Raw genomic sequence first — 27335 nt, 5'->3', positions numbered from 1 at the left:
CACTACCAGGCTATAACTCATACCACACTTTTCGGCCATGTAACCTGGACCGGAACACCAAAGGCGGAGGTGTGTCCATATTCATTAAGGATATCCACACCTCCAGGCTAGTTGCGCAGCATAATGCATCCGAGGTTATCCAAGTGCAACTAACTCTTGGCAAAACTGCAATCCAAATTGTAGCTTGCTACAGATCCCCCACCATGCCCCAGGATTCCCACTCCTCATTTCTTGATGTAATGGAAAATATTAGGGCTCTACCAAACACCCTAATAATGTGTGAGTTCAACCATTAACTTATTTGTTACAACAAACAATGCAATGTGAAATACTGCATGTCTTTATTAAAATCAAAACGTAGTTGCTTTTTAAAATGTTTATCCATTGAAGTTAAGTTACAAATTGGCCATGATCAGTTTGTTCACCCTCACTCTAGTATTCTTTATTATTCAGAGAATATAAATTTCCTAGGCAAAAAAAAATGGTAACAGTAATGAGTTTTTCTTATATTAAAAAGCATATCACATTCAGTTTAACAGAACAGGCATGTTAAATTATCGGCAGCCACACTCATCTACTACCATATCTTCATAATGTCGCAGAACTACGTTGTCATTGTTGTCATAATAAAGCATTGAAATAGGGGATAATTTAATAGGAACACAGCAAGGTTGGGGTGCCCCTGATGGGTCAAATGAATGAACTAAAGTTTGCAGGATGGCATGGTTTGTTCCATTTAAACTTTCACTTAAAGGAAATGGACATTCTCCTTGACAAAAGTTAGCCATGTAACCTTGAGGAGCAATAATCCAGTCCTGCCAACCAACATCTCCAAAATCAATGTAAAGCCTTTTTCTTCTGCAGACATTACTTGGGGTCACAGGAAGGTATAATGCATTTCGTTTAATTCTAGATCTGCATTGCTGAGGATTTAAAGATACCACAAGCATGGAGGTGTGAAGGGAGCTAATTACGTCACAATGACTGAAGTCATCTTTTAGAGGAATTGCATTTCCATCATAGCGATCGGAGCTTGGTGTAATCTGCAAAATAAGCCCCATGTTGTTACTATGATTCCTCCATGTCTCGGCGGTGTCTGTTAAATTAAAGAGCAGAGAGTTATGCAGCAGCTTGAAACTCTGTGCAATGACAATCTTTTTATCAGACTCAGGAGCAGGATACCCTTTTAAATTCATCTTCAGCACTTTGTAAATGTTCACATTGTAGATCCGGTCAGGTGCAGGAAGATGGTAATAACTGTGTTGAAACCTTATTTCTAACTGAGCCATTGTAAGTAGTTCATGTTCCTCCAGTACAGAAAAATTAAAATACAGATGCTTTTCAATGCAGTTTTGGCTTTCTTGCTTCTGGTTGTGAATAAAATAACCTAAAAAGTAAAATATATATAGATCAACACAAAAAAATGTCAAAGATATACAATTCTGGCATCTTACTCTACAATAAATATCTGGAGTACTTTGCATTCATAAAAGGAACTGCACCAATTACATAACTACTAGACCAGGACAGATATGAATAATTTACTGTTGAATTGTAGCAGAACAAAAAAGTTTCCCCGCCTCTTAATTTCTAGTCTGTGCTGTGTTTCTACATCTGCTTTTGGACAACCATGAAAGGCTAATCCCAAATATTCACTATATTCCTTTCAAATTGCATCAGCATGGATTTGGTTACATTCCTAAAGTATTATAAAGAATGGCTCATTTTATGCTGATCCTATATCCAGTTGACTATTAAAACTGCTTTGGAATTCATTTCATGTCTGTAACATGAGTATTTGTAAAATAAGCCATCAGTATGGCACCAACTTATGCCCTTTGAATAACTGACATTAGAAGTGTAGGGAGATCTTCCTCATATCAAACAAGGTTTGGGGAAAGCAAATATCGAAAATAAACAACACAACTTTGACTCATGCTAGCATTATTATTTGTAAGAGGTTATAGGATTTATTTTAATACACTTTTAAATTTAATACAATAATTTATTGAAAGTTAGCAGTGCTGTGCAATGCTGAGTCATATGGATTAGCATATTAAACACACACAAACACACACCTATTTATCACTCAATAAATTGCACAGAATGTAAAAAGACACAGTGCACAGTGAACATAGATCTATCCATCCATCCACAACCCCCTTTCCCATCTCAACAGCCAAAGTTTACACAGATATTGAACACAAAAGATGAAAAAACTGCACTACACCATACTATAATGGCAAAATCATTTACTGGCAGACTAATCAAACTACATTTTTCATTCCAAAGAGCTTTCTCAGTGAAATAACCATGTATAAACAATCAAAACTTAAAAGTCGTGTGAAGAATTGCAGAATACATACATTTGTAAAAGGAAAAAAAATATTAGATAAGAGATTTTAATGAGAATTTCTCATCACGGGCTAACAAATCCTGTCGATAGCTACAAATGAAAAAAAGGGCGTTGGTATGACTGGAATGTAGCAAAAGTGTACCCCATGCATGTGCACAGCTAAAATCACTTGGACACATTGTTTCAAAGGTCTGGAAGATTACCCTGCATAAAAATCCCCACAAGAACTACTAGCCATGTAGACCTCATGTTACAGGTTATTAAATGTCAAATCTCTTAAGTGAGTTCAGTGTTGATAGATTCAAAATATTTATTTTTTATACCTTACTGCAAAATGTACAACTGGCACAGATAAAATATCTCTTGGGAGGCTAAGATAAAATTAAAGCTTGAACAGTCATTCCACTATTGCTATGGCTTTTTAAAAGTTGCAAAGTATTCAGAAAAAATGTTTAACTTTTCTACAGGAAATCTTAGACTTGGAGGATAAACCTGACAAGAAATATTTATCAATCATTTTTAAGTTCTCCAAGTCTTTTAGGTTTCTAATACTGTGATGGGACTGGACCCCATTCCTAAGTCAGAGTACAATTAAAGTTCATGAAATTAGTATTGCTTCAATCTTTTATGATAGCCAGAAGTGCTCTTCACAGCACCTGCAGCGTGCCCAGTAATAACTCCTCCTGCAAGTCATATGGAATTACATGTATCGGTAACCTATCAAAGTAGTTGTTGTGTCTTTTGGCTTTTCCCGGTTAGGGGTCGCCACAGCGGAACTCTGGTCCGCTAATGATTGGCAGTAGATTTTTACGTGCCGAGTTGCCGGCCCTGACGCACAGCCTTCAACGAAGGTACGCCCATTCATGCAGGTCTCCACACAGAAGATGCTCTAGCTAAGAATAGAACAGGACAACGTCTTACTGTGAGGTGACAACGCTACCGCAGCAACCTATCGAAGTACGATTGTAAATTTTTGTTTTAAAAGATCCGTTGTTCCTACTACTACTACTGGAACTGTCTGGGTATCTTTCTTCCACATTGTCCTTGTTTCTGCCTGCAAATCCTGGTATTTTATGACTTTGTCTCTATATGTAAGACACTGTAGTCACTAGATGTAGAGATTTCAATAATCAAGGCTACTTTTATCTTCTCTTCCTGGACTACTACACCTAGTTTTCTTGCATCTATTATGAACTGTTGACAATGGGTGATCCCATGTGATATAAACTTCATTATTTTCTATGATGCTTTCTGGCTCATGTTTCCCATGCTTTTCAGCTACTTCAATGTTTGCACAATCCCTAATGAAACAATCTTGCCACATTATTATACCTTTCAGTATACAGTCCCTTGTGTCATTAATATATCATAACCAGCAATAAAATGTGCAACTGTTTCCAGTTCCGTTTTACAAAACCTGCATTTGTCAGTTTCTCCCAAAAGTTCAATGGGCTTTGTAAACCAACACGTACACAGTCCACTGTCTTGGGACACCAATATTAACATTTCATCTGTTGGTTTCAATTCACCTCTCCTTAACCATTCCTGCATTCAATCCTGATCAACATGGGGTTGTTCCAGTAGTTTTTTATACTTGCAACTACATTTATATATTTTCCACATTTCTTGCTTTCTCGTCTGATCCTTCACCTTATATTCTTTTTTTTGTTGTTGTTATTTTTTGGCACATTCAGGTGCTACCTGATTTTTATCTACTACTGGTTTGATTTCCATTCCCACATGACGCCAACATGCTTCTGCTAAACTAAGCAGGGAAGTCATCTTAGACTTATTGTCCTCATTCAATATTTTAGCTATGTTTGTGTCTTGTTAGGTCAGCAGATATGCATGTAGTCCCACTATCACAGATTTATACATGTAATCAATTTTGAGAAGGCCCACACCGCTTTCAGAACAAGGAATATATAGTCTTGGTATGCATCAATTTTTATAAATCATTTGATGAGCATGAAGCATCCTTCTTGCTTTCATGTCCAAACTATCCATCACCTTTTGGGACCAGTCATTCACTCCAAAATTGTAAGTTAGGACAGGAAGAGCAAATTGGTTTATAGCTTGGACTTTGTTCCTGGATGTCAATGCTGGTTTCATCTTCTAAAATATTCCTAAGTTTTATTTGCATTTGTCCATGTTTTATTGCTGATCCTTCATGAACTCCCAAATACTTATACACTCCTTCTTGGACATTACATTGCTGCCCCAAACTGATGTGTTCTTGGTGCAGCTTTCCTCCTTTAAAGGTTGCCTTTGCACATTTATCAAGACCAGATGACATTCTTTTATTATCTGAAAATGTTTAACCACTTGCTGTTGTGCTTTCACATGTTCATCTGATGAGCTATACAATTTTAAATCATCTACAAAAAGAAGATATGGAGTCTTTACACTTTGTTGTTTTCTGGGAGCCAAATTATAGCCATAACCTAATCTGTTGGGTAGACAGCTTAATGGGTTAAGAGCAAGACAAAAAGCAGTGGTGACAGACAGTCACTCTGGAATATCCACCTTTGAATAGTTATCCCTGGGATAATAAATTTGTCCTTTATCATGGCTTAACTGCAAATCGATCAGCGTAGGGTATGTATTTTATACATTTTTAAGCACTCTTATCCATGAATGTGCGATACTGCTGAATGCTTTTTTATAGTTTATCCATGCCATACTTAGATTCTTCCACTTTTTACACTCCTCCATTATGATTTTATTAACATCAAATGATCCTTTGTTTCATATGACTTTCTTTTATTAGCCTTTTGTTCTATTGCCATGATTGAGTTTTATTTTAAATGACTATAAACTCTGTCGGCATCAATTCCAGTGTATAGTTTTATATGTTGTCTGAAGGCATGTTATTGGTCTATAGTTTTAGCATAGCTTGCAGGTTTACTCTTGAGTAGGAGTATTGTTTTTTCCTGTTGTTAGCCAGGCTGGTGTCTGCTCAGCGTGTGCATATGAATCGTTTTTACTCATGACTAAATCTTCACGTAAAAATGTTAATACTTTTAATCAGAAGTTAGGTACTACATCCGGGCCTGGGGGTTTTCCAATTAGGAGCTTTTCTGAACTTTGTTTCAACCTCTCTGGCCATTACTTCATCCCATTGCATATCCTGTACATTCAGCATTTTTGTTATGTTCACAGGGTCTTCATAGATATTTATCTATTTCTTCTTTATTTTGGTGGTGTTTCAATTCCTTTTGCCTCGTTTCCCAGTTCTCTACAAAAAATTTTTGGGTCATCAATAAATTGCTTATTTTGTACTTTTCCTTTAAATTTATCTGCATATTTTTTTCTGCATGTGCTGATATTTTTAGTCTATTTATGATGCTGAACAATACATCCTGATCTGTATTGTTTTTTATTATGTCTTGTCTTTCTGAGTATTTTTGTTGATCTGTTCTCTCTTCTAACAGTGACAGTTCTTGTCTTAATTACTTTATAGTTTTCTCTATTCAATACTTCCATGATGGCACTTGGTTTCTCCCATTCCTTTCTGTTATCCTACTTACTTCTGTTACGTCACATGAATCTCTATGGACAGTCCTAATTGTTCATTTGTTTTATCAAAATTCTAACTTTTTGGATTTTATTGAGTTTCTGTAGTCTAATTTCTTTTACTGATCTGAATATGTCTATCCATCTCTATTAAATCAAGCACCTCTTCCCTTACATCATTTTTTTCTAAACTGAGGGCATATTCTTTGCTCTCCATTTCTATGCCACATTCTCTTCAGTTTCATTCTGTGCCATGCATTGCGGTTTCCTAAGTGAACTATAAGTGGCCTATGCCCAAGGCCAGCTATGCTCGCTGGAGCTTCACCATTTCCAAACTTTCACAAAGTCCCACACTATATCCTTACATACTATAGGCCTCTCTATGACCCAGGAAACCCACAGCTCTTACTTAATGTCCTGAAGACAATCGCCATTGAACCCAACACTATATTCTTGGGTGACTAACTACCCCACAAAAACTGGGAATCATACACAACTAGAAACATACAGGCCCAGAGATTCTTCGATTTTGTTAACACAAACACCCTAGACTAGATAGCCTATACACCCAATAGGGATACAAACATCCTCAACTTGGTTCTTACAAACATTGATGCATAGATTTGTTCATAGATTAGTACTAGGCTAACTGCTCTTGTGAGCCATTTTAAGCTAAGCCAATTATCCCATGTGAGAATCAATCCCTGCACCTTGTGTTTGTAAGGTAAATACCTTAACCATTATGCCAACCTCCCACATCATGAGGAAACTCTTTACCCCCCTCCCCAATGTAATGTCCTCACTGGTCAGGTCAAACCATAAAGCTATCTCCATTGAAAAAAAAATAACATCTAGGACTCCCAGCAAACCCTGGTATTTTTTAGAAATTATTCTGAGGTAAACTTCTCATTATTAAGTGGCATCCTGTTAAAATTGCAAGTCCCCAAACCCTGAGATCCCAGCTGCCTATGTAAAATTTTTCACAGAAACCTTGTTCTCTCTTGTTAATAGCTGCATTGAGGCAATTGTATCTACCCAGAAAAGCACACAACAAACTCAAAACAAGCCACCCTGGTGGAATCCCAGCATCAACAGGCTATATAACAAAAGAAAGAAAATCATGGCAAAAATTTAGAAGTGCAATACCCAAAAAGGTAAAAGCTATTTCATCAGTCTAAACAAGCAGCTCAGAAGGCTCTACCAAATCCAAGTTTGAGGTAAAAATTGCCTCCCAAGTTAAGGACAATCGCAAAGTTTTCTTCAGCTATGCCCATAACCTTAAAGGCAAAACACAGCAATGTGCTTAACTACTTCTAAATGGGGCCACTTCTACAGAGGTAGAAATAGCAAATCTACTAGCTGACAAATTTAGCTCCAGTTCTAACATCTTCTCACCCTAAGACACCTCTCAGGTCATTGATACACACTCCAAGGCCAAGAACACTGCATCAATGGACCCTGGTAATATTCTGGGATGCCTTCTTAGTAGCATGAAACTTGACCAACAGGACCACTAGAAGCACCATGTAACCTGTTTACCTTAAGCACATCACAGTCTGTGTACACATCAGAGCACTCCCTGTGGTGATAAGAAAAGGTACTATATTAACCCAGAGTCCCTTAGTCAGGTGCACACTTAAAACAACAATTTGAAATTCGACATTCATATTGCCCAAACTATTAAAAAGGTTCACAAAAGGTCTTTACAGAAACAATTTTTAACTAGATCGACAAATGCTACCATCATCCTTACACACCTCATGTCAGCTTTCCAATATGCCTCCCCAATACTAACCAACTTCCATAAAACTGATCTTACCAAGCTAGAATCCTGTTACAATAAAATTGCCAAGTTTGCTACTGATGTCACACACAAGTCACATCATTGCACTGCTCTTGAACAACCAAACTGGTTAGAACTCCCTCAGCTGCTTAAAGTACAGTTGTGTACACTTACCATAAATGTGGACGTTAGAGTGTATTCACTGTTGCAGTCATCACATTTGGGTTATCCCTGCCAGGGTAGCCTTTGGCCGGCCCTAATACCAGAGGCTTAGTATTTCTGCATCGGTTGCTGTCACTTGAGGACTGACATCAGGTCGTCAGTAGTATAAAGTAAGGCACCCTATGCCATTACATCAGTTTTTCTTGCCATAACCCTAACCTGTAAGGAGACCCCAAAGTTGCAGGCCAGGTTCTGGTGGAAGAACCCCACCAGTGTAAAATAAATACCAATATGTCCCTTGTAAGGAAAGAAAGAGAATAAAGGGGGATGGAGGGAGGGAAACCAGGACTGCAACAGTGAATACATTCGGAACATCTACATTTATGGTAAGTGTGCACAACTGTACTATGTTCTTAGTGTTTCACTGTTGCAGTCCTCAATTTGGGTAGATTCCCAAAGCTGAGGAAATGGGTGGAGACAGTCAAGGAAACTAGGGGCTGGCTAGGCTGCCCTGCAAGACTGCAGAGGCAAACCCTGCCCTGGAGTTGGAGGAGAGGCAGGTGGTAATGCTTGGTAAAAGTGTGAAAAGATGTCCAGGTGGCAGCCTCAAGTGTGTCCTGATCCCCTTAGGGGGAGACTTTCCATGCTGTTTGTAGCAGAAATGGATGTAGTGAGCTATCCATTTGGAAATGGTTTGATTGGAGATGGCTTTACCTTCTGCCCCTGTAGCAAAGCTAACCAGCGATTGATCAGACGTTCTGAAGGATTTAGTCCTGTCCAGATAGAATCTGAGCTGTCTGTGCACATCTAAAGAGTGAAGAATCCTTTCCACTTTTTTCTGGGGATTAGGAAAGAAGGTGGGCAGATGAATTAATTGGTTGAGAGCCACTCTGGACACCATCTTGGGCATGAAGGATGGGTTAGTTCTGAGGGATACCCTGTCTGCATGGAAGATGATGAAGGGTTTCACATCCATGAGTGCTTGCAGCTCAGAGACTCTTCTGGCTGAAGTGATGGCCAGAAGGAAAGCTGTCTTCCAGGAGAGAAATTTTAGCTCTGCAGAAGCTGGTTCAAAAGGGGGCAGGGTGAGCATTTCCAAGACAAAGTTAAGGTCCCAAGCTGGCGTTGGTGCTCTTCTGGGGGGGCTCAAGTTGCTAGCCCCTCTGAGGAACTGTTTGATCAAAGGGTGTGAGAAAAGGGGCTGCTCAGTGGGAAAATGAGCAGAAATAGCAAAGGCATGATTTTTTTCTGGTGCTAGGGCATCTGGCCTCACAGATAACATCCAGAACCTGTTTACTTAGAATGGCAGATTGGTAAGTTAGGGAATAAGCCAAGCTGCCAAACTGAGTGTCTGCAATTTGGCATGCATGAATTCCCTTTCCCTCTGGGTCATGAGGTTTGGAATCTGAGAAAGATGCCATGGAGGCAGCTGGGAGAGACTGCACAGAAAGGGGTACCAGTGTTGTAAGGGCTAGTACGGAGCTATAAGAATGGTCCTTGTTTTTTCCTCCTTTATTTTGAGCAGTACCCTGGGGATGAGAGTTAGGGGAGGAAAGGCATAGACCGATAGATTGACCCAGGGGAAGGACAGGGCATCCACTTTCCAAGCCATGCAGTGATGGTCCCTGGTGCCGAATTTTCTGAGCTGATGGTTGGTGTGGGAGGCAAAGAGGTCGACCTTTGGGGTTCCCAATTTCTGAGTTATTAGGGTGAAGGTACTTTTGTTGAGTTGCCACTCGTGTGGGTGCAGAAGGTTTCTGCTTAATTGGTCTGCCAGAGAGTTTAAAAAGCCTGGTAGGAATTGTGCTAATAGGTGTAGTTGCATGGAAGAGGCTGTGAGCCAAAGGGTTATGGCCAGCCTGCATAGAGGGTAGGAGTGAGTCCCTCCCTGCTTGTTGATGTACCACATCACAGTGGTGTTGTCTTTTTTGACCAGGAGAACTCCTGGAGAGAGAAGGGGTTTGAAAGCTATCAAGGCGTGCTGCACAGCTATCATCTCTCTTTGATTGATGTGCAGAGGGATTTCCTGAGGGCTCCAATGGCCCTGTATGCACCTGCCATCCAGGTGAGCACCCCAAGCATAGTCCGATGCATCTGTGGTGGGGGGTGGGGAGAAGGGCAGTCCCTTGTTGTGGGAGCATGCTGTTGCCCACCAAGGAAATTCCTTTCTGAGGCAAGGAATTATAGGCAGAAGAGTTTCCAGGTCTGGAGTGTGCTGACACCAAAGGCTCTTTAGGTAACACTGAAGTTTCCTCATGTGTAGACTGGCACATGGAATGGGTAGTATGCAATATGCCATGAGCCCCAGAGCTTGCAGGAACTTCCTTGCAGATAGCTGGGACCTGGTGGCTAGTTGAGAGAAGTAGGTTGTCAGGAATATTTGTTTTTCTTTTGTAAGGAATGCCATCTGGGATGCTGTGTCAAGACTTGCTCCCAGGAAGTGTATCCTTTGGGTGGGCACCTGTTTGGATTTATTTTTATTGATTGTGTATATTAGGGAAGTTAGTCGTGTCTTTACAAAAGCCAGGTGCTTGAACAGCTTTTCTTGATTGTCTGCCTGAATAAGGCAGTTGTCTAATTAAGGGTAAATCTGAATATTTCTTTGTCTGCAAAAGGCAATGGCCAGAGCCAGACATTTTGTAAAAACTCTGGGAGCAGTAGATAAGCCAAAGGGAAGTGCAGAGGACTGAAAGAGTTGAGATCCTGCCCTGAAGCAGAGATATTTCCTGCATTATTCCCTGATAGTAATGTGCAAGTAAGCCTCTTTTAAATCTAGGGTGGCTAGCCAAGCGTCCTCGGAGAGCATAGATAGCAGCTGAGCATTTTGAATTTTGGGATCATCACGAATTGATAGATTGAGAATGGGGCACCAGGTGCCCTTTTTTCTGGGCACCAGAGAAAGTCTGGCGTAGAAGGCTTGGTCTATCTGTTCTGCAGGAATGTGCTCTACTGCTCTCATAGAGAGAAGGGAACAGATTTGCTTTTGAGTCTCTCCCCACTGATTTGGTGGCAGATTTGGGAACCCTTTTGGGGTTGGAAGGGTATGGAAGGAAAATTTGTATCCCTGAGACACAATGCTCAGAACCCATTGGTCCTTGGTTATGGTGGCTCAGGTGCTAGAGTGAAATGAGAGTTTTCCTCCTAAGGGAAAAGTTGTAGATCCAGCCAGCTTTGAACCATCAACACCATCAACCATGCTAAGTGTCCTTAGCCCAGTGAGCCACACCAGCCTCCTAAGTGAAGGTTGGCAGAGGGGGGAGGAGGGGAGTCATTGTGAGTTATTACCATAAGGGGATGGCTTATAACTCCCTGGTTTTGAAGTGAAGGTAGTCCACTGCTTAGATCTCTGCATTCCCTGGGGCTGCTGTCTGTTGGGGGGGGGGTCTGTTTCCACGGGGCCTAGGCTGGGCTGGTTTACTCAGAGTAGGAAAGGACCAGTTGTTGGAGGGACAATGCTTGCTGAACCTAGGGGGCTGGACTTGTAAGAAATCCTTAACTGTTTGCATAGATTTTGCTTTTTCTTCCATCTTTTTTAAGACCTCTTCTGCCTTAGTGCCAAATAAGTTATCTTTGTGCAAGGGGGCATTGACAATTTAGATTTGACATGGTCTGATAGTGGTTGTTCCTTACACTATGCATATGTTCTAATGACAGATCCTGTGACTGCTGCCCTGCAAGAAGCTTCTAGGGTGTCAAAACCACAGTGCAAAGTGTTTAGTTACTTGGCTTGCAGAATGCATTAAGTCTTGTAAATCTTTAGATTATGCCCAAGCAGGAAGGGAAGACATTTTTTGTTTAAGGTGTTCCAGGGTATGTTGCTGACATTCAGCATACGGAACTGACAATTTAGTGCCCTGATAGCAAGAGTAGCTGAGGTGTACACTTTTTAACCCCATATGTCCAATCCTCAGCAATCCCCATCTGAGGGTGTGGGATTCTTAGCAGAGGTTGCTTTAATTCCTTTTGGCCCTTGAGAAATGACCTCAGGGTCAGCTGTTGGATTTTTAAAAAAGATATTTGTGTGAGTCAGGGACTCTATAGTACCTGTTTGGTTTTCTGGGAGCAGGAGGTAGGGCATCAGGAGTCAAGTTGGATTCAAGGAAAACATCATCCACAAAATCCAGGACTGGGGGGATGGCAAGGGTCTGTGTTGCGGAAGATCCAAGAATTTGCAGTGTCTCTTTTTAGACTGAGGGCAGTCCTGACTCTCCCAGTGGAAATGCTCTCAAAGTATACAGGGTTTCCCCAAAGGAAAAATCCTCTGGGGGAAAGGCTGAAGGAATAGAGTCCTCTGCATCAGAATCCTCATAAGTAGAGAGGGGTTGCATGTCTTCATAGTCAGATGCATCAGATTCATCTGACTCTTGTTCATACAAAACCACAGGGGACAGATCTCTTCCTTTTTGAGGGGGTAGCTTGACTTCCCCTGATCAGCATGATAAAGTCTTCCATCATTTTAAGCATTTGAGACTGAGGCAAGGTAGCAGGCACCTGAGAGTGGGTTGTCAGTTTCTTGGGTGTGGTTTGAACCCTGGGCCTAAGAAACTTGGTTGTTTTTGAAAGAACGGTAGTCGTAAAAGAAGAAGTCAGTTTGTGCCAAGATTCTGTAGTGTGAAGGACTTCCTCGGAACCCGGTGCCTGCTCAGTGGCTCTGGACCCATCCAAGGTAGAGACGACAGCAGGATCCTTAGTCGAAGAAGAGTTTTGCAGCATACCCTCCAAAAGGGTCTCGGTAGCGGCCTGTGAATCAACAGAAGTGGGCATCAGGGGCTGCGAAAGCACCTCACTGAGTACCGGAGGACTGACTACTAGCTTAATGGAAGCATTGTTGGTAGGTTTGGACCTGTGCGGTCTGTCTCTGTCTTTATCTTAATGTTTTTTCAGAAGATTTGTGTCAGATGGCTTACCAAAGCCATATCGGAATTCAAAGACTGAAAATGAAAATATCTGGCAACAATAAGGGCCAGATGATGGATAGTTCTGGCATTGAACAAAGCACAGAAGTGACAACAACAGACGTCGTGGTCTGGGCCTAAACAAGTGACGCAGTAAGAGTGGATGTCTTGGTGTGGTATTTGCTTTCCACAGGCGAGACAATTGTTACCTTTTTCTGACATCAATTAGTACAAAAAAAAAGAAAAAAAAGATCCCCAATGGGGTATATAGCTTTAGAAGATTTCAACTTCAATTCGGAGATGAAAACTCAGGTAGCAGCCGACAGGCACTCGTGCAAACTGCTTCTGCTTCAGGTTCCATGGCAAGAAAGACCCGATGTAATGGCATCGGCTACCTTACTTTATTACTACTGACGACCTGACGTCAGTCCACAAGCGACAGCAACTGACTCAGAAATACTAAGCCTCTGGTATTTGGGCCGGCCAAGGGCTACCCGGGCAGGGAAAACCCAAATGTGATGTCTGCAACAGTGAAACATGAAGAACATCTAACCTTTGTCCATAAAATACTGCATTAACCAGATAAAAGTCCTGCTCTCAAAAATCTTATACAACCATACACCATTTCTAAAGCCCTGCATTCCAGTGACAAAACTCCTTTTAAAAATGGCCAAAGCTAACAATTCAGCTAGGGAATCTCTCTTCTCAAACGTCATTCCTAAAATAAGGAATAAACTGCTTCCCTTACTGTCAGCTGCCTGTCAGGTGCCAGGATCTGCCACATAACGCATGCACTCAGGTCACTCCACAAGTACAAATATGACTCTGTCATTGTCCATGTTGGTGTGAATAACCTTGAGAAGTACCTTCCTGGACTACATGAAGAGAGACATGGAGGAGTTCTCAGATCTTGTAGTCCAGGCAGTATGACCCTAGCCCTGAGTAGCATCTTGCCATCACCCAGAATGATACCACAGTACAAGGACAAAATGATCGACTTCAGCGGCTAAGCTTCTGGTGTCATTCTAAGGGGATCCAGCATCTGTCTGCTTGGGATGACATGATTGACAAACCACAATGCTTTGCCAGAGATGGCCTGCACCTGTCACCCTTGGGATTCCGAATACTGGCTAAGGCTCTTGCCACCCCCCTATAGTGCCCGTTTTAGGCAAGATTCAAATGACAAATTCACCACCGTAACAGGTAAAAGCAAGCAAAATCTGAGGGTAATGTTACTTAATGCTAGAAGTCTAAACCTCAAAATGCACTCACTCGAGGTACTCCTTAAAAATAGAGAACATCGATATCTGTACAGTGAGACCTGGTTCAAGGCTCCAGAGAGCACCCCTGCATTACAGGCTATAATTCATACTAAACCTTTCGGCCACCTAACATGTACTGAAGCACTAAAGGTGGAGGCGTGTCCATATTCATTAAGGATATCCACACCTCCAGGCTAGTTGCTCAGCATAATGCATCCGAGATTATCCAAGTGCAACTAACCCTGGGCAAGACCGCAATCCAAATTGTAGATTGCTACAGATCCCCCACCATGCCCCAGGATTCCCACTCCTCATTTCTTGATACACTGGAAAATATTAGGGTACAACCTAACACCCTAATAATGGATGATTTCAACTACCCCACCATTAACTGGGAAAACTACTCATGTACCAACTCTTGTGCTCAACGTTTTCTGGAATTCATAAATTCCAATGTCTTGGATCAACTTATCCACACCCCCACCAGGGGCAGCAATATCCTAGACCTGGTCATTACCAACATGGTTAATCGGTGTTCCACACCAGAGGTCAATTCCTCGTTGGTCAGATCTGACCACAAGCAAATCACCATAGAAATCCACATCCCACCCACATTAGGGAAACCACCGTAAAAAATTTCTCCAAAGCCAACTTCATGCTTCTTAAAAGAGAAGTGGCAAACTTCATAACACCCATGCTGATGGGCAATAGAGGTATGGCTGCTGAATCCTATACAATTGGACTTTATAAGCACTTACATGAGGGCATGGATCGTGCAATCCCTAACAGAACCAAGATGCTATCCTCCAAAAAAAGGAAGCCAATCTGGTGGTCCCCTGTTATAAACAAACTCTACAACAGAAGAAAGAAACTGTTGCAAAAAAAAGAGTAAAATCTCATGATTGGAGGAACTTCGTAGTTAGCCTCAGTAAGAAGCTGAGATCCCTCATAAAATCCTCCAAAGCTCGTTACAAAAACAAAATCGCCACTGATTCTAAAGACAACCACAAAGCATTCTATAGCTATGTCAAGAATCTCAATGGCAACACTTGGATCTGCTCCGAGTTACAGCAGAATGGCACTAAATATACAGAACCAACTGATACTGCCAACATGCTGGCAGATAGGTTCAGTGCTAACTTTACCCCTCTTTCATCCCCTAAAGGGCCCATCTCTATACCGGAAGAATGCAAAGTTCCTGTAATCATGGCTGCACAGGTAAAAAAAAAAAAAAAAACATTCTCCAAAGCCAGGAACACAGCATCCATGGGACCTGACAGCATCCCAGGCTGCGTTCTACAGGAACGACAGAATGAACTGGCACCCCACCTAAGTACCATGTTCAATCATAGCCTCACCCTCAGGCTTTGTGCCCACTGAATGGCGCACAGCAACGGTTATCCCACTCTACAAAGGGGGAGCCACCACAGACCCCGGGAATTACCGCCCCATTAGTCTGACGAGCCTGGTCTGCAAGGCTATGGAATGTATCATCATGGAACTTATAAACAATGACATTGGTAATCTAAAAAACTCTGGACCCTACCCAGTTCGGGTTTGTAAAAGGCAGATCATGTCTCCTAAACCTGATAGATTTCTTTGAAGCGGTCTCCAAAGCCGTAGATGAGGGTAAGGTGGTTTACTCAGCATATCTAGATCTTGCCAAGGCTTTCGACACTATCCCCCACTCTGGAATTATAGATAAACTCATGTCACAGGATGGATTGCCAACTGGCTCACTGACAGAACCCACACTGTGAAAGTAGCAGACTCTAAATAAAACTTCAGACCAGTGACAAGTAGAGTTCCACAGGGTTCAATCCTAGGTCCTCTCCTGTTTGGTATCTACTTCTTTGAAGTACAGGCTAACACAGAAGGTCTTTGGCTAGCAAAGTTCGCAGATGACTGCAAACTAGGAGCCATAATCAAAACTCCTAACGATGTGGACATCCTACAAAAGGGCCTCACTGAGACAGATGCCTGGTGTCAAAGCCATGGCCTCAAGCTCAATGCCAAAAAGTGCATTGTCATCCCTTTTGGTAAAACTCTGTACCCATGAACTACCACATAGGCAGTAGTCTACTTAACACCGGAAGTGTGATAAGAGACCTTGGGACACAGGTGGACAGTAGTCTCACCTTTGATAATCACATTGCCACAGTGGTCAGGAAATCCTTCTATATGGCACACCTCATCACAAAAGGTTTCTCATTCAGGAAAAAAAGAGGTAATTGTTCCCCCTCTACTCATAGGTTCAAAGATTAGTACTAGGCTAACAGCCATTGTGAGCCATTTGAAGCGAGCTATTTTCCCCGTGTGAGAATCAAACCCTGCACCTTGTCTTTATAAGGTAAACACCTTAACCATTATACCACCCCTCCTCACTCATTAGACCCATTATAGAGTACAACACCCCTTTTGGTATGTGCCTCACAAGACATCTACAACAGCTGGAAAGACCACAGAAATACCTCACAAAGAGGATTACCGGCCTCAAACAGATGCCCTACGCAGACAGTCTCAAAAAACACCAGCTTTATTCTGTCACATATCACCTACTCAGAGGCGATCTCTGCCTAACATACAAAGCTATGTCAAACCCAGAGCTGTTGGACATGCTCCACTTAAAGAAATCCCAATCCCTCCGAGCTACACGCTCTAGGTACCTAAACCTTGCCACCACAATAAACAGAACATGCTGGAGGGACAGATTCCTGTTCCAGAGACTTCCCATGCACTGGAACAGACTACCTATCTATATCAAACAAAGCTCCTCATTAGCACTCTTCCAAGAAAAATCTTGATGATTGGATGGGAGATAGGAAATTCACCCCAGGGATCACTTTTGTGGGTCTGCTTGACAGGGGCACAGGAAAATAATTTTCTTGGGTGGCAAAAGCCAGGGTACCATTTGGCTAAGCTTATATAGGCCCTAGGGCCAATAGCCTATTACCTACCTATGAACGTACCTCTATTTCCTCTAGCTGCTCCAGAGTACAATTCAAAAAGCTACTAACTGCTCAGTAAACACCTGGCTTTGTTTCTCACCTTCTTTATCTAAATTGATATTTTTAAAAATGTATCTCTTACTGCTGGATCACTTCTCCCCGGGTCTCCGCTGAAAGTTTCCCAGTAAACAAATAAATAAACAAATAACACTTAAGACTGCAGCATTGAAAGGCAGCAGAAATCAATAGCTTACAGTTTTGCTTCCCTGCTGTAGTTAACTGCAGTATACAGAACTTTGAGAAAAATTGTCTTACGCTCACAGCAAGCAATTTCTCTTTTCCCACACCTTCTAAATCAAGCTAACATTCTCCACTTTACAAGATTTGGATTGGTGAAATACATAGTCAAAACAAGAAAACAGAAAATTACCACTTGCAGACAACAAACTCACTTGATTAACTTTAACACTTTTCATCCAGTAATAACCAGATTCTGAGGTATTACTGGGCAAAAGCAAATGTTGTTAAAGTGAATTTGTTGTCTGCAAGTGGTAATTCCTTTTTTTACTACAAATCTTGCAAGCAGTTGCTACAGTTTAGACTCCACAAGGAACACTGCAAGGTTCAGGTTTGACTTTAAATGCAATACCAGTTTTTAAAACTGGTATCACATATTAAAGAGATCAGGATCGGCTGATCAAGCAACATCCCCTCCAACACTCTGCGGCCAGGGCAGTTGCCAGTCTCACCCCCACTTTAGCTATCCTACTGACAAATAGTACAGTTTGCGTTGGTTATGAACATAGTTGCATATTTTTTATGAATAACTCTGCTAGGAAACATGTCGAGTAACACGTCATTTTGAAGATGGTATCAGTACTTTACAATATGATGAAAGAAGCGTAGTTATGTGCTGCACACATGTACAGATATAATATTGTGTGTATGACCTGGGTTATGAAAATCATGATTTTTTTTCATATTTTGGTGAATTACCCTGTTATGAAAGATGGCAAGATGGTAAGCAAGGTATCATTTTGAAGCCAATATCAAAATGTACAACTTCACATAATGAAATGCATTGGAGTAATACACATGGACAGGTATCAGTTTACTTGTTGGATTATGAAAATTAATATCTTTGTCAAATTTCTGTCAATATCTGTGCAAGGAAGTAAGGCAAAGTCATGAGTGAAGTCTAATATTCACAGCTGAACAAAGACCAATTTTTGCAAAAAATCCATGCTTATCTACGACAAGGGCAGAAACAAGTGCTTAGCTTGATAATATTAGGGCAATATCTCATTATTATGTCCTTTGCAAAGGAGCATGGCGACAGTGCACAATGAATCATTTTGAAGTGGACAGAGCCACACAACTTGTACATGAATATGTAGCCTCTGTCTGTCACAAGTGATGAGATATTATGCTTTGATTCTCAGATTATGAGAAATATTAATATTTATCATATTACTGGGAATATCTCAGTAAAGGAGCATCACACAATACTGGTTAAAGCATCACTTTAAAGCTGCTGTTCATATAAATTACAAATTGTATAGGTCTGTGGGTTATGTTAACAGAGATATTGTGATTTATTTTACCAAAAATGTAAACAATATGCATAACATCTGCATTCCTTGGCAAATATTAAATAATGACTTGGGTGCATACTAACAACAATTACAGCATTGTTGATATCTGTATCTGCTGAGAAAGTTTTGCAGTTACATGTTTATTCTAGCTATTATGGCAAATTGAAAAGTTATTTTCTATATGGTATTAGAAATGAATTCTCTGAAAAAAGAACTCAGGATTCTGAGCTGCTCCAAAGTGAATACGTCAGTTGACTGTAGCCTCAAGATAGGCTTCAAGCCAAGTGAATGGCATACCACGACTGTCATTCTTTCTACATAATGGTGGGCCATCTACATATCAAGGTAACTACAGACCCATATGTCTGACTCTTTCTATAATTATCATGGCAATAAAACAACATAGGAAACATTCAGCCACTTGGATCCAGCCCAGTTTGGTTTCATCAAGGGCAGGCCATGCCTACTCAACCTGGTGGACTTCTATGAGATCGCCAAAACAATGGATGAAGGAAAAACAGTGCATACTGCCTACCTTGACCTGGCAAAAGCATTCATCACAATACTTCACTTCGGCATTGTTGACAAACTCATGCAATTAGGTACAAAAGCCTATGTCACCTGCTAGCTCTCCAGTTGTCTCACATACAAGATACTCCACAAAGAGGCAAGCCACTAGTAGAGCTGCCAGGGCTCAGTGCCCCTCCTTTTTAGACTCTATTTTTCTGAGGTCGAGGTCCATGTCAAGAACCTCTGGCTGACCAAGTTTGCAGAAGATTGCAAACTGGGTGCAGTCATAGAATCCCTCTGTGACACAAATACACTCCAAAAAGGGCTAAGTGGTGCCATAGTGACAATCAAACTCAGTGCCAAGAAATGCATAATGGTATCTTTTGGGAAGATCCTTGCCCCTGGAAATTACCACACTGACATACCCCCTTAACAGTAGACCCAGTGGTCAAGGATCTGGGAATTCATGTAGATAGTAACCTGGCCTTTGACCATCACATGTCCACAGTGGTAAAGAAATCATTCTGTGTTGCTCAACTTATAACTGAGGGTATGGCATCTAGGTCCAAGGATATCATTGCTCCACTGTACTAGGCATTCATCAGACCGATCAAGTGCAATGTCCCCTGACCAGGCTTATGCAATATCTAGAGCATCCACAGAGATTCCTCACAAAAAGGAGTGTAAACATGTCCTACACTGACTGCTTCAAAGCTGTGTCCCTGTACTCCTTGTCCTATAGGTAGCACTGAGGTGATTTATGCCTGGTCTATAAAGCATCCTCTGATTCTGTTCATATGGATCTGTTGCACATCCACAAACAAAAAGCATCAGAATTACCTGTTCAAGGGATCTAAACCTTACTTGCAAGGTTAGGACATGCTGGAGGGACAGTATGCATCTCACACACTAACCCTTGTTGGGAACAGGCTTGCCATCCACATCAAGTAGAGCTCTTCCCTAACTCAATTCAAGAATAACTTGGACCAGTGGATGGGGAATCTGAAATTTACAGTTGGTGTGGTACATGTCTGTAATATATAGAGGCAGCCTGTACATACTTGACTACCAATGCCCAAAGTCTACAAATACCCCTTAATACAACTCGAGGATCTCAATCTGCCAGATACATTTGGAAGCACAGCTAGGCTTAAAAAGACCCATCAGGGGTTGTTAGCCTAGTAATCTCCTATGTACCAAAGGAGTTCAGCCACAAAGCTCTTTGATTTTTACTTGTTCTTGCTCTTTTTCCTTCCCCGTAGTTCAGGTGACTACAAGGAAGAATATATTTGGGGTGATACAGTGACAACTGAAGGAACACATGGTGTGTGTGCACAAAAAGAAGGCACAAAAGTCAAGGCTGGACAGGTTGCACTACATTTTTTGAAGTTAATAACTTGGAAAATTACAGGGTTGGGTACACCATACAAGAGGAAGGTGGTCTTGGATAAATAGACAGAATAAAAGCCAGAATTGTGTTGCTACAAGAAACTATAAGAGGGGAGGGAAGATGGAATTAGGAGGCTATGGAAAGAATAGCCAACAGGTCTAGTTCCACCAAAAGCTGTTGTTGCTATGAATATAACCAGGCTGAATCTGCAAATAGTCAAATGTGATCATTACTCTACCATGGTAAACAAACTGAACAACAACAATTAAAGGGGTGTCAATTGTGATGCACAAGCAATTGGGATAGTAAAGTTCTAGAGAGTAGGGTGGTAGGTGAAAAGGTCATTATAGGAACATTTTTATGGCCAAAGACAGATCAAGAATGCCATATGAAAGAATTCTTTAAGGGCATACAGGGGATGAGGGAAATGGGAACCAGGATCATAGGCTGGGTTGATTTTAATACTGTAACAGACCCAGACCTTTATAGGATACCCACAGACTGATCAGGCTACCAAAGGTATGGATCCGTTTAAGTTGGTATTACCAATGAACTGGATTCAACAGATATATAGAGATCAAGTCAGCCTAAGGGACAGGACTTCACATACTTGGGACAGCAAGAGAGGACAGCCAGCAGAATTAATTTTTGGCTTCTAAACAAGAATTTATTAGTATGGTGGTGGATGCACACCACCAATCAGGCTCATTAATCAGACCAGAGCATGGTCTTGTTAGAGAGGAAGGAGTTGAGAAGATATAGTTACTCCACACTTTAAAAAAGGTGGGTTTCCACCCTCGAAAGACTAAATGAAGATCAAAGCTGTACAACACTGGATAGAAGGTTACTGGGGCTCTGTCAGTAAATAAATAGAATGACTGGAAGTTGCATAAAAGTGAAAGACATGGAACCAATAAATTTCTGGAAATCCTAGTCTCGTTAGAATCATACATAGACCAAGAGATGCAAAAATATAAAGGTGGGGGGGGGTGTAACAGCAGGATTCATAGAATGAATATGAAGTACCAAATACAATAATGCAAAGCGATCCAATTTAGCGATCCAATTTGATTGGTTGTAAGACAAGTGAGAGAATGCAATCCAAATATAGGATTATCAGAGGTTATTTATGGATTTCTTGTGGGAGAACCCAATGGTCAACAGAAAAAATGTTGATGTTGTCTATATGTAAGGTGGGAGGGGGAGTTGGGGGTACCAAGCATGAACTTATATGCTAAAGCCTCAGTGAAGTGACAAATATTTCATGCATGAATTCAAGACTTACTGATTCTGGGTTGAAATGGAGATAATACAAAGAAAATGAAATCAGTGTAACGCTGACTCCAGCAAGGAATATGACCCTGGAGAGATGTGGTTCACACATAAATCCACGACACAAAGGGAAGAGAAGTGCATTGACCTGGAGAGGATATGCTTTAAACACAAAACTTTTAATTGAGAATAGTACCAGGACAGGTATCAAATGGATGTTTGATGTTGGGACAAAGAGTTCACACCTTGAACTCCTCTAACATGTTACACTGGTGGCAATATCCACAGCTATCCTTTCTGATCGGGGTGGGGGTGGGGTGGTAATGATAGAGGCTTCCTAAGAAATAGGCAAAGGCAAATGACTAGAGAGGCCAGAGGGTAACTGACAACTGTAGTAATAGTATAGTAATAGTTCAGTAATAGCATAGGAGGAGTTTATAGGACATGCATGGACTGAGCAAACACAGGGAACAGGGACAAGACCACCAAGTGGGCAGATAGGACTAGGACAAATCTGAGGGAGATACATTAGACACAGTGCCTCTAACTTTACATCAATAGCATCATTCATCTTTTTTAATGTGTTCAGCAGCAGCTCTCAGTCATCTGAACAACAGTGGTAATGGGTGCTGAAGCATTCACCCACGTCAGAGGTATGAACTAGCCAAAGCAGGCTATTTTCATACAGCATGGGAATAGTTGGCTATTAGAGATTTATAACTAAAAATAGCTTCAGCCATGGGATGCACTATACTATATTGGTCAGACAGTGCATTCTGGCTACTTAGTGTTAAACAAGGGTTACTAAAGAAAATCTATGAAGAAATCACAGAAATAATATAGTGATGCCTTTAGCAGTTGTATTCAAATTATTGGAGAAATCCAGAACAGATTGGAACAAGGAAACAAATTCCTATATGCAGAAACAATTGGGTCAATGCAAGTATCACATTGCTGATCAACTTGTTTGTAAACATGTTTTTGTCTATATTTATTCATTGTTGATCAATGTCCTCCTATCCTGCTTTACCAGACTTATTAAGAATGCATTACCTATATGCTCCTGTATTCCATATCACCTATAACAACTGGTTATAAAATCATAATATTGCATTACTGTAGAATTTTCATGAAATGAAGGTCCTCATTTTCTTGTTAATTTGTCTTTTGGTTTTCCACTGTGTTTGCACTGCAGGTTGTTTTGTTGATGTTCAATAAAGTTTTGTTCTTTGTTAAAATGAAAGAAGTTCAATTTCCTGTCTCATTTCCTCATCTAGATTCAGATTTCTAAAACAGCTTATTTCTAGATTAACGGAAGCTTATATATATATATATATATATTTTTTTTTTTTTCTGGCTAAGCCTGCTGCCTTTTCAGAGATATGAGAAAAGACCAGTGTATAGGTCTAGAACCTTGAAAGGAGAAGTTTCCATGAAGGTTAAATTGAACATACATATAGCTTTTGTCTGACGAACGGTAAATGGAAGCTTACCCATCAATATTTCTTGACTCCCTGATCGTTTCTTACTGGTAAGCCCATATTTTAAAGAGGTATAAGGTTTCAACATTGGAAGACTAGTATCTTTCTTTTGGGCTAACCCATTGTTAACATCCCTCTGGTAACTGAACGGATGATCCAAGTAATGCAAGGCAATTCATGTCTTATCTTGCAAAGGTTAATTTTGCTAAGTTATCATCCTATGAGTTGGTGGTAGGGCTGATTCAAATGTTGTGATTCCTTCTTAAAACATTTTTTATCTATTTTCATTAAATAAAATAATACAAGAAATATGATCTATAAATAGACAAAATATATGTCTTAAAAACATCATAACATGGAACAATAACTATTTACAATGTCCATAACAGATATAATGTCATTGTTGTGATTACATTTTATCTAGTAGTTTTTCAAGCTTCAACCAAGTTAATTTCATATGTGCTTTGTTAGCAGTTCTTTCTGAAATAGTTTGCAATTCCCTATTACATGCAAGTTTGACTAATAGTAAAAAAAAATCTGTAAATGATGGGATTTTTTTTACACTTCCAATTTGATGTAATGATTTTTCTTGTAACTGCAAGCAAGGACCAAAGAAGGTGCACCTATCATTGCACTGAACAGTAATAATGAGTCAGTGAAGAGATACTTCACACTTGTATGACCACAGTGCTTTTATGAACTTTCTGAACTCTAACCAGAACGGAGTTACTATTTTACATGTAAGAAACATGTGTACCCAACCTGCACAAAGTATTTCCTCACATCTCCAACATTTATTTTTGATATCAAGTCCATCTTATGTGAGGTAATAAAGCTCCTATGGATGTATTTCCAAGTGAAGATTTTCCAAGGAGGGGATGACATTGTGCTACTAATTCTTTATCACTGTCTGAAAAAATGGATTTGTTTATTCTCGCTGTGAAATTCCATAAGGAGTCCTCTGGGATTTGCATATTGGTTCTTAAAGATTTATATATACGTGACAATGATAAATTATTATTAACATGCAAAGTGTTTATTTCACAAAGAAGCGAAAGTATTTTAGGTAAAGGTGTTGTGCTGGTGATATAACATATTTTGAATTCATTAACTATGTATTCTCTAAATATTTGTATGTTCAACCAGTTGTTATGCTTTAATGTTATACCTGGCCATAAGAGTACGTGGTTCGTGGATATTATTATTGCAGAAAAACTGGTGCCAGAAAACGAAGCCATTTTTTTCAATTACTTTTATTTTAGATACATTGAAAGAGTGCAGACATGTCTTCGTGCATGCTATGGGAAATATTAAAAATATTAAGCTTTTTGTCATCTGATTTTTGTTTATTATCTTTTTAAAATTATCCAAAATATAATTAGTGAAAAGAGAATTTTTTTATTCTTATTGGTATTGTAGAAATGGTCTTTGGCAACAAGGAAGATTTTTTTATTTTCTGAGAACATATTGTCAGTATTTGTGTCGATGTCAGATAACAACATACTTACATGGAGATTTTTCCAATTAGAACTATATTTGGAATTTAACCACTGGCTCATCACATTAAGTATGGTTGATTCCGCATAAAGTTCTAAATTTGGGAATGCTATTCCCCCATCTTTCCAGCTTCTGTAGTCCCAAGCATGGCTGATTCTTGGCTTTTGAGGAAACCATAGGAAATTTATTAACATAGAATTTAGTTGCTTCATTAACTTTTTGGATGGGGAGGCAATTAAAGTTTGGAAGTAGAACAACATTTTTGGTAATATGATCATTTTTATTAATGACAGTCTTTCTTCTATTGTGAAATACATTTTATTCCATAGGCACCATGATATTGTGGAGGAAAATACTACCAATACCTAAAATAATCGACAGACAAAAATGGCATGTTCTGCTTAATTATTCTAGAAATAAACTAATCATATTAACCAATACTTATTGGATACCTGGTATTGGTGCTGCAACAGCGAATAAATATCTTGACTTACTTGCAATCAAATCTAAGGGAGAAATAATACATGCAGGTGATTTTAACTGTATTCTCTCCAGAAATGACACTACTAAATGTGATAAGTTTAAGATATCTGCACCTGCTAAAAAATTGAACTTCATCAATAATTCAAATATAAGATTTATGAAAAAATAGAACCCAAATCCCTAAAATACACACATTACTCATACAGACTCAGTACACAAACTACCATCGATAAGGTAGTTTATTCTCAAAAATTCTGGAAGTTTTCATTAGCTCCTGTCCAATGTCTGACCACAACACTAGTTTCTTTAAAATCCACATAAAATCTAGTCATCTAGTATATTGGCAAAGAATGCGAGCATACATTGTTAAGATAACCGGGTTTAAGGAATGGTTACTGAAAGAAATCAAACTATTTATAGACATAAATGACAATGATAGTACTTCTAAAGTTATTGTCTGGGATATTCTGAAATCTTTGGTAAAATCAAAACCTGGTACCTAAACAAACGAAAGGAATGGGATAGTATGCTATCGAGAATACAATCAAAATTGATGAACAAAAAGAAATCTAAATAATAAAGACAAACACAAATACAGAACTGAAACAATTAAACCTTGATTACAAATATAGAACTGAAACAATTAAACCTTGATTACATGGAAATTCTTAATCACAAAGTGGCAATAAATTTAGAAAGAATCAAATTACAGTCTTAGGTTCATAGGTAAGTACTAGGCTATCTGCCCAAAGGCATTTATAAGCCTAGCCAGAATGTGTTGGCTTTCACCACCCCCTTAGATTAGTTCCCTGTGCCTCTGCCCAACAGAGCCATTAGTTCCCTGCACCACTGTCCAGCAGAGCCTCTGCAGTGATCCCCTGGGTAAATTTTCAGTTTCCCATCCACCCATCAAGGTTTCTCGTGAAGAGAGTGTTAGTGAGGGGCTCTGCCTGATGTATATTGGAATCCTGTTCCAAAGCATGGGGAGTCTCTGGGATAGGACTCTATCCCTCCAGCATGTCCTATTTATCATTGTAGTGAGGTTTATATCTCTAGAGTGTGTGGCTCTCTGGGATTTGTTTTTTTTTTTTAGGTGGAGAATGTCCATCAATTCTGGGTTGGACATGGCTTTGTATGTCAGGCAGAGATCACCTCTGAGTAAGCGGTATGCAACCGAATACAGCTGGAGTTTCTTGAGTCGGGCTGCATAGGGCATCTGTTTGAGGCCAGTAATCCTCTTGGTGAGGTACTTTTGTGGTCTTTCCAGCTGTTGCAGGTGTCTTTGTAAGGTACATCCCAAACGGGGCATTATATTCTATGATGGGTCTAATGAGTGATAAGTAGAGAGGCACAATAACCTCTTTAGTTCTAGATGCGAACCCTTTTGTAATTAGGTGGGCCACATAGAAGGATTTTCTAACCACCTTGGCAATATGATTATCAAAGGAGAGATTACTATCTACTTGGGTCCCCAGATCCCTTATTACATTTTCTGTATTTAGGGCACTACCACTTATGTGGTAGTTTGTGGGTACTTTGTTTTTTCCAAAGGGGATGACTATGCACTTTTTAGCATTTAGCTTAAGGCCATGATTTTGACACCAGGTATCTGTCTCAGTGAGACTCATCTGGAGGGTGTCTGTATCAGCCTGAGAATCAACTATGGCCCCTAGTTTGCAGTCGTCTTTGAACCTGGTCAGCTATAGTCCTCCTATGCTTGCCTGTACCTCTGAGAAGTATATACCAAACAGGAGGGGTCCTAGGACTGAGCCCTGCAGGACGCCACTTGTAACTGGTTTAGAGTTAGACATAGAGCCTGCAACTCTCACCATGTGGGTTCTATCCATAAGCCAGTTGGCAACCCATCTCGTGACGTAGGGGTTTATGTTCAAGCTGGTGAGCTCTTCTATAATACTAGAATGGGGAATGGTGTCAAAAGCCTTTGAGAGGTCTAGGTAGGCTGTGTGGACCTCCTTTCCCTTGTCTAATGCTTTGGTAACTTTCTCAAAGACGTCCACCAGGTTTAGGAGGCATGATTTGCTCTTAACAAAGCCAAACTGGGTAGGGTCCAAAGTTTGGAGGTTCCCAATGTCCCTGTTAATGAGTTCCATGATGATGCGTTCCATAGCCTTGCAGACCAGGCTAGTCAGGCTTATAGGGCGATAGTTCCCGGGGTCCCTTGTGG

The 27335-nt window shown here is 40.3% G+C and overlaps 1 protein-coding gene across 1 annotated transcript in view; it reads right to left on the bottom strand.

Moving 5' to 3' along the window:
- Positions 1–324: 324 nt before the first annotated feature.
- The window catches only part of GDF3 (growth differentiation factor 3), a 153916-nt gene continuing 126905 nt past the window's right edge, over positions 325–27335 (bottom strand). The window contains exon 2 of the mRNA XM_044060245.1: positions 325–1387. Within this exon, the coding sequence (XP_043916180.1) occupies positions 555–1387 (833 nt within the window). The 3' untranslated portion in view covers positions 325–554. The remainder of the gene's footprint in view (positions 1388–27335) is intronic.

This window comes from Protopterus annectens, chromosome 1.part2 (assembly GCF_019279795.1).
Source record: "Protopterus annectens isolate FY-2018-M chromosome 1.part2, PAN1.0, whole genome shotgun sequence".
NCBI classification, from domain to species: domain Eukaryota; kingdom Metazoa; phylum Chordata; order Ceratodontiformes; family Protopteridae; genus Protopterus; species Protopterus annectens.
Note: the sequence above shows the minus strand (reverse complement) of the source record. Positions and strands in the feature narration are given on the sequence as shown.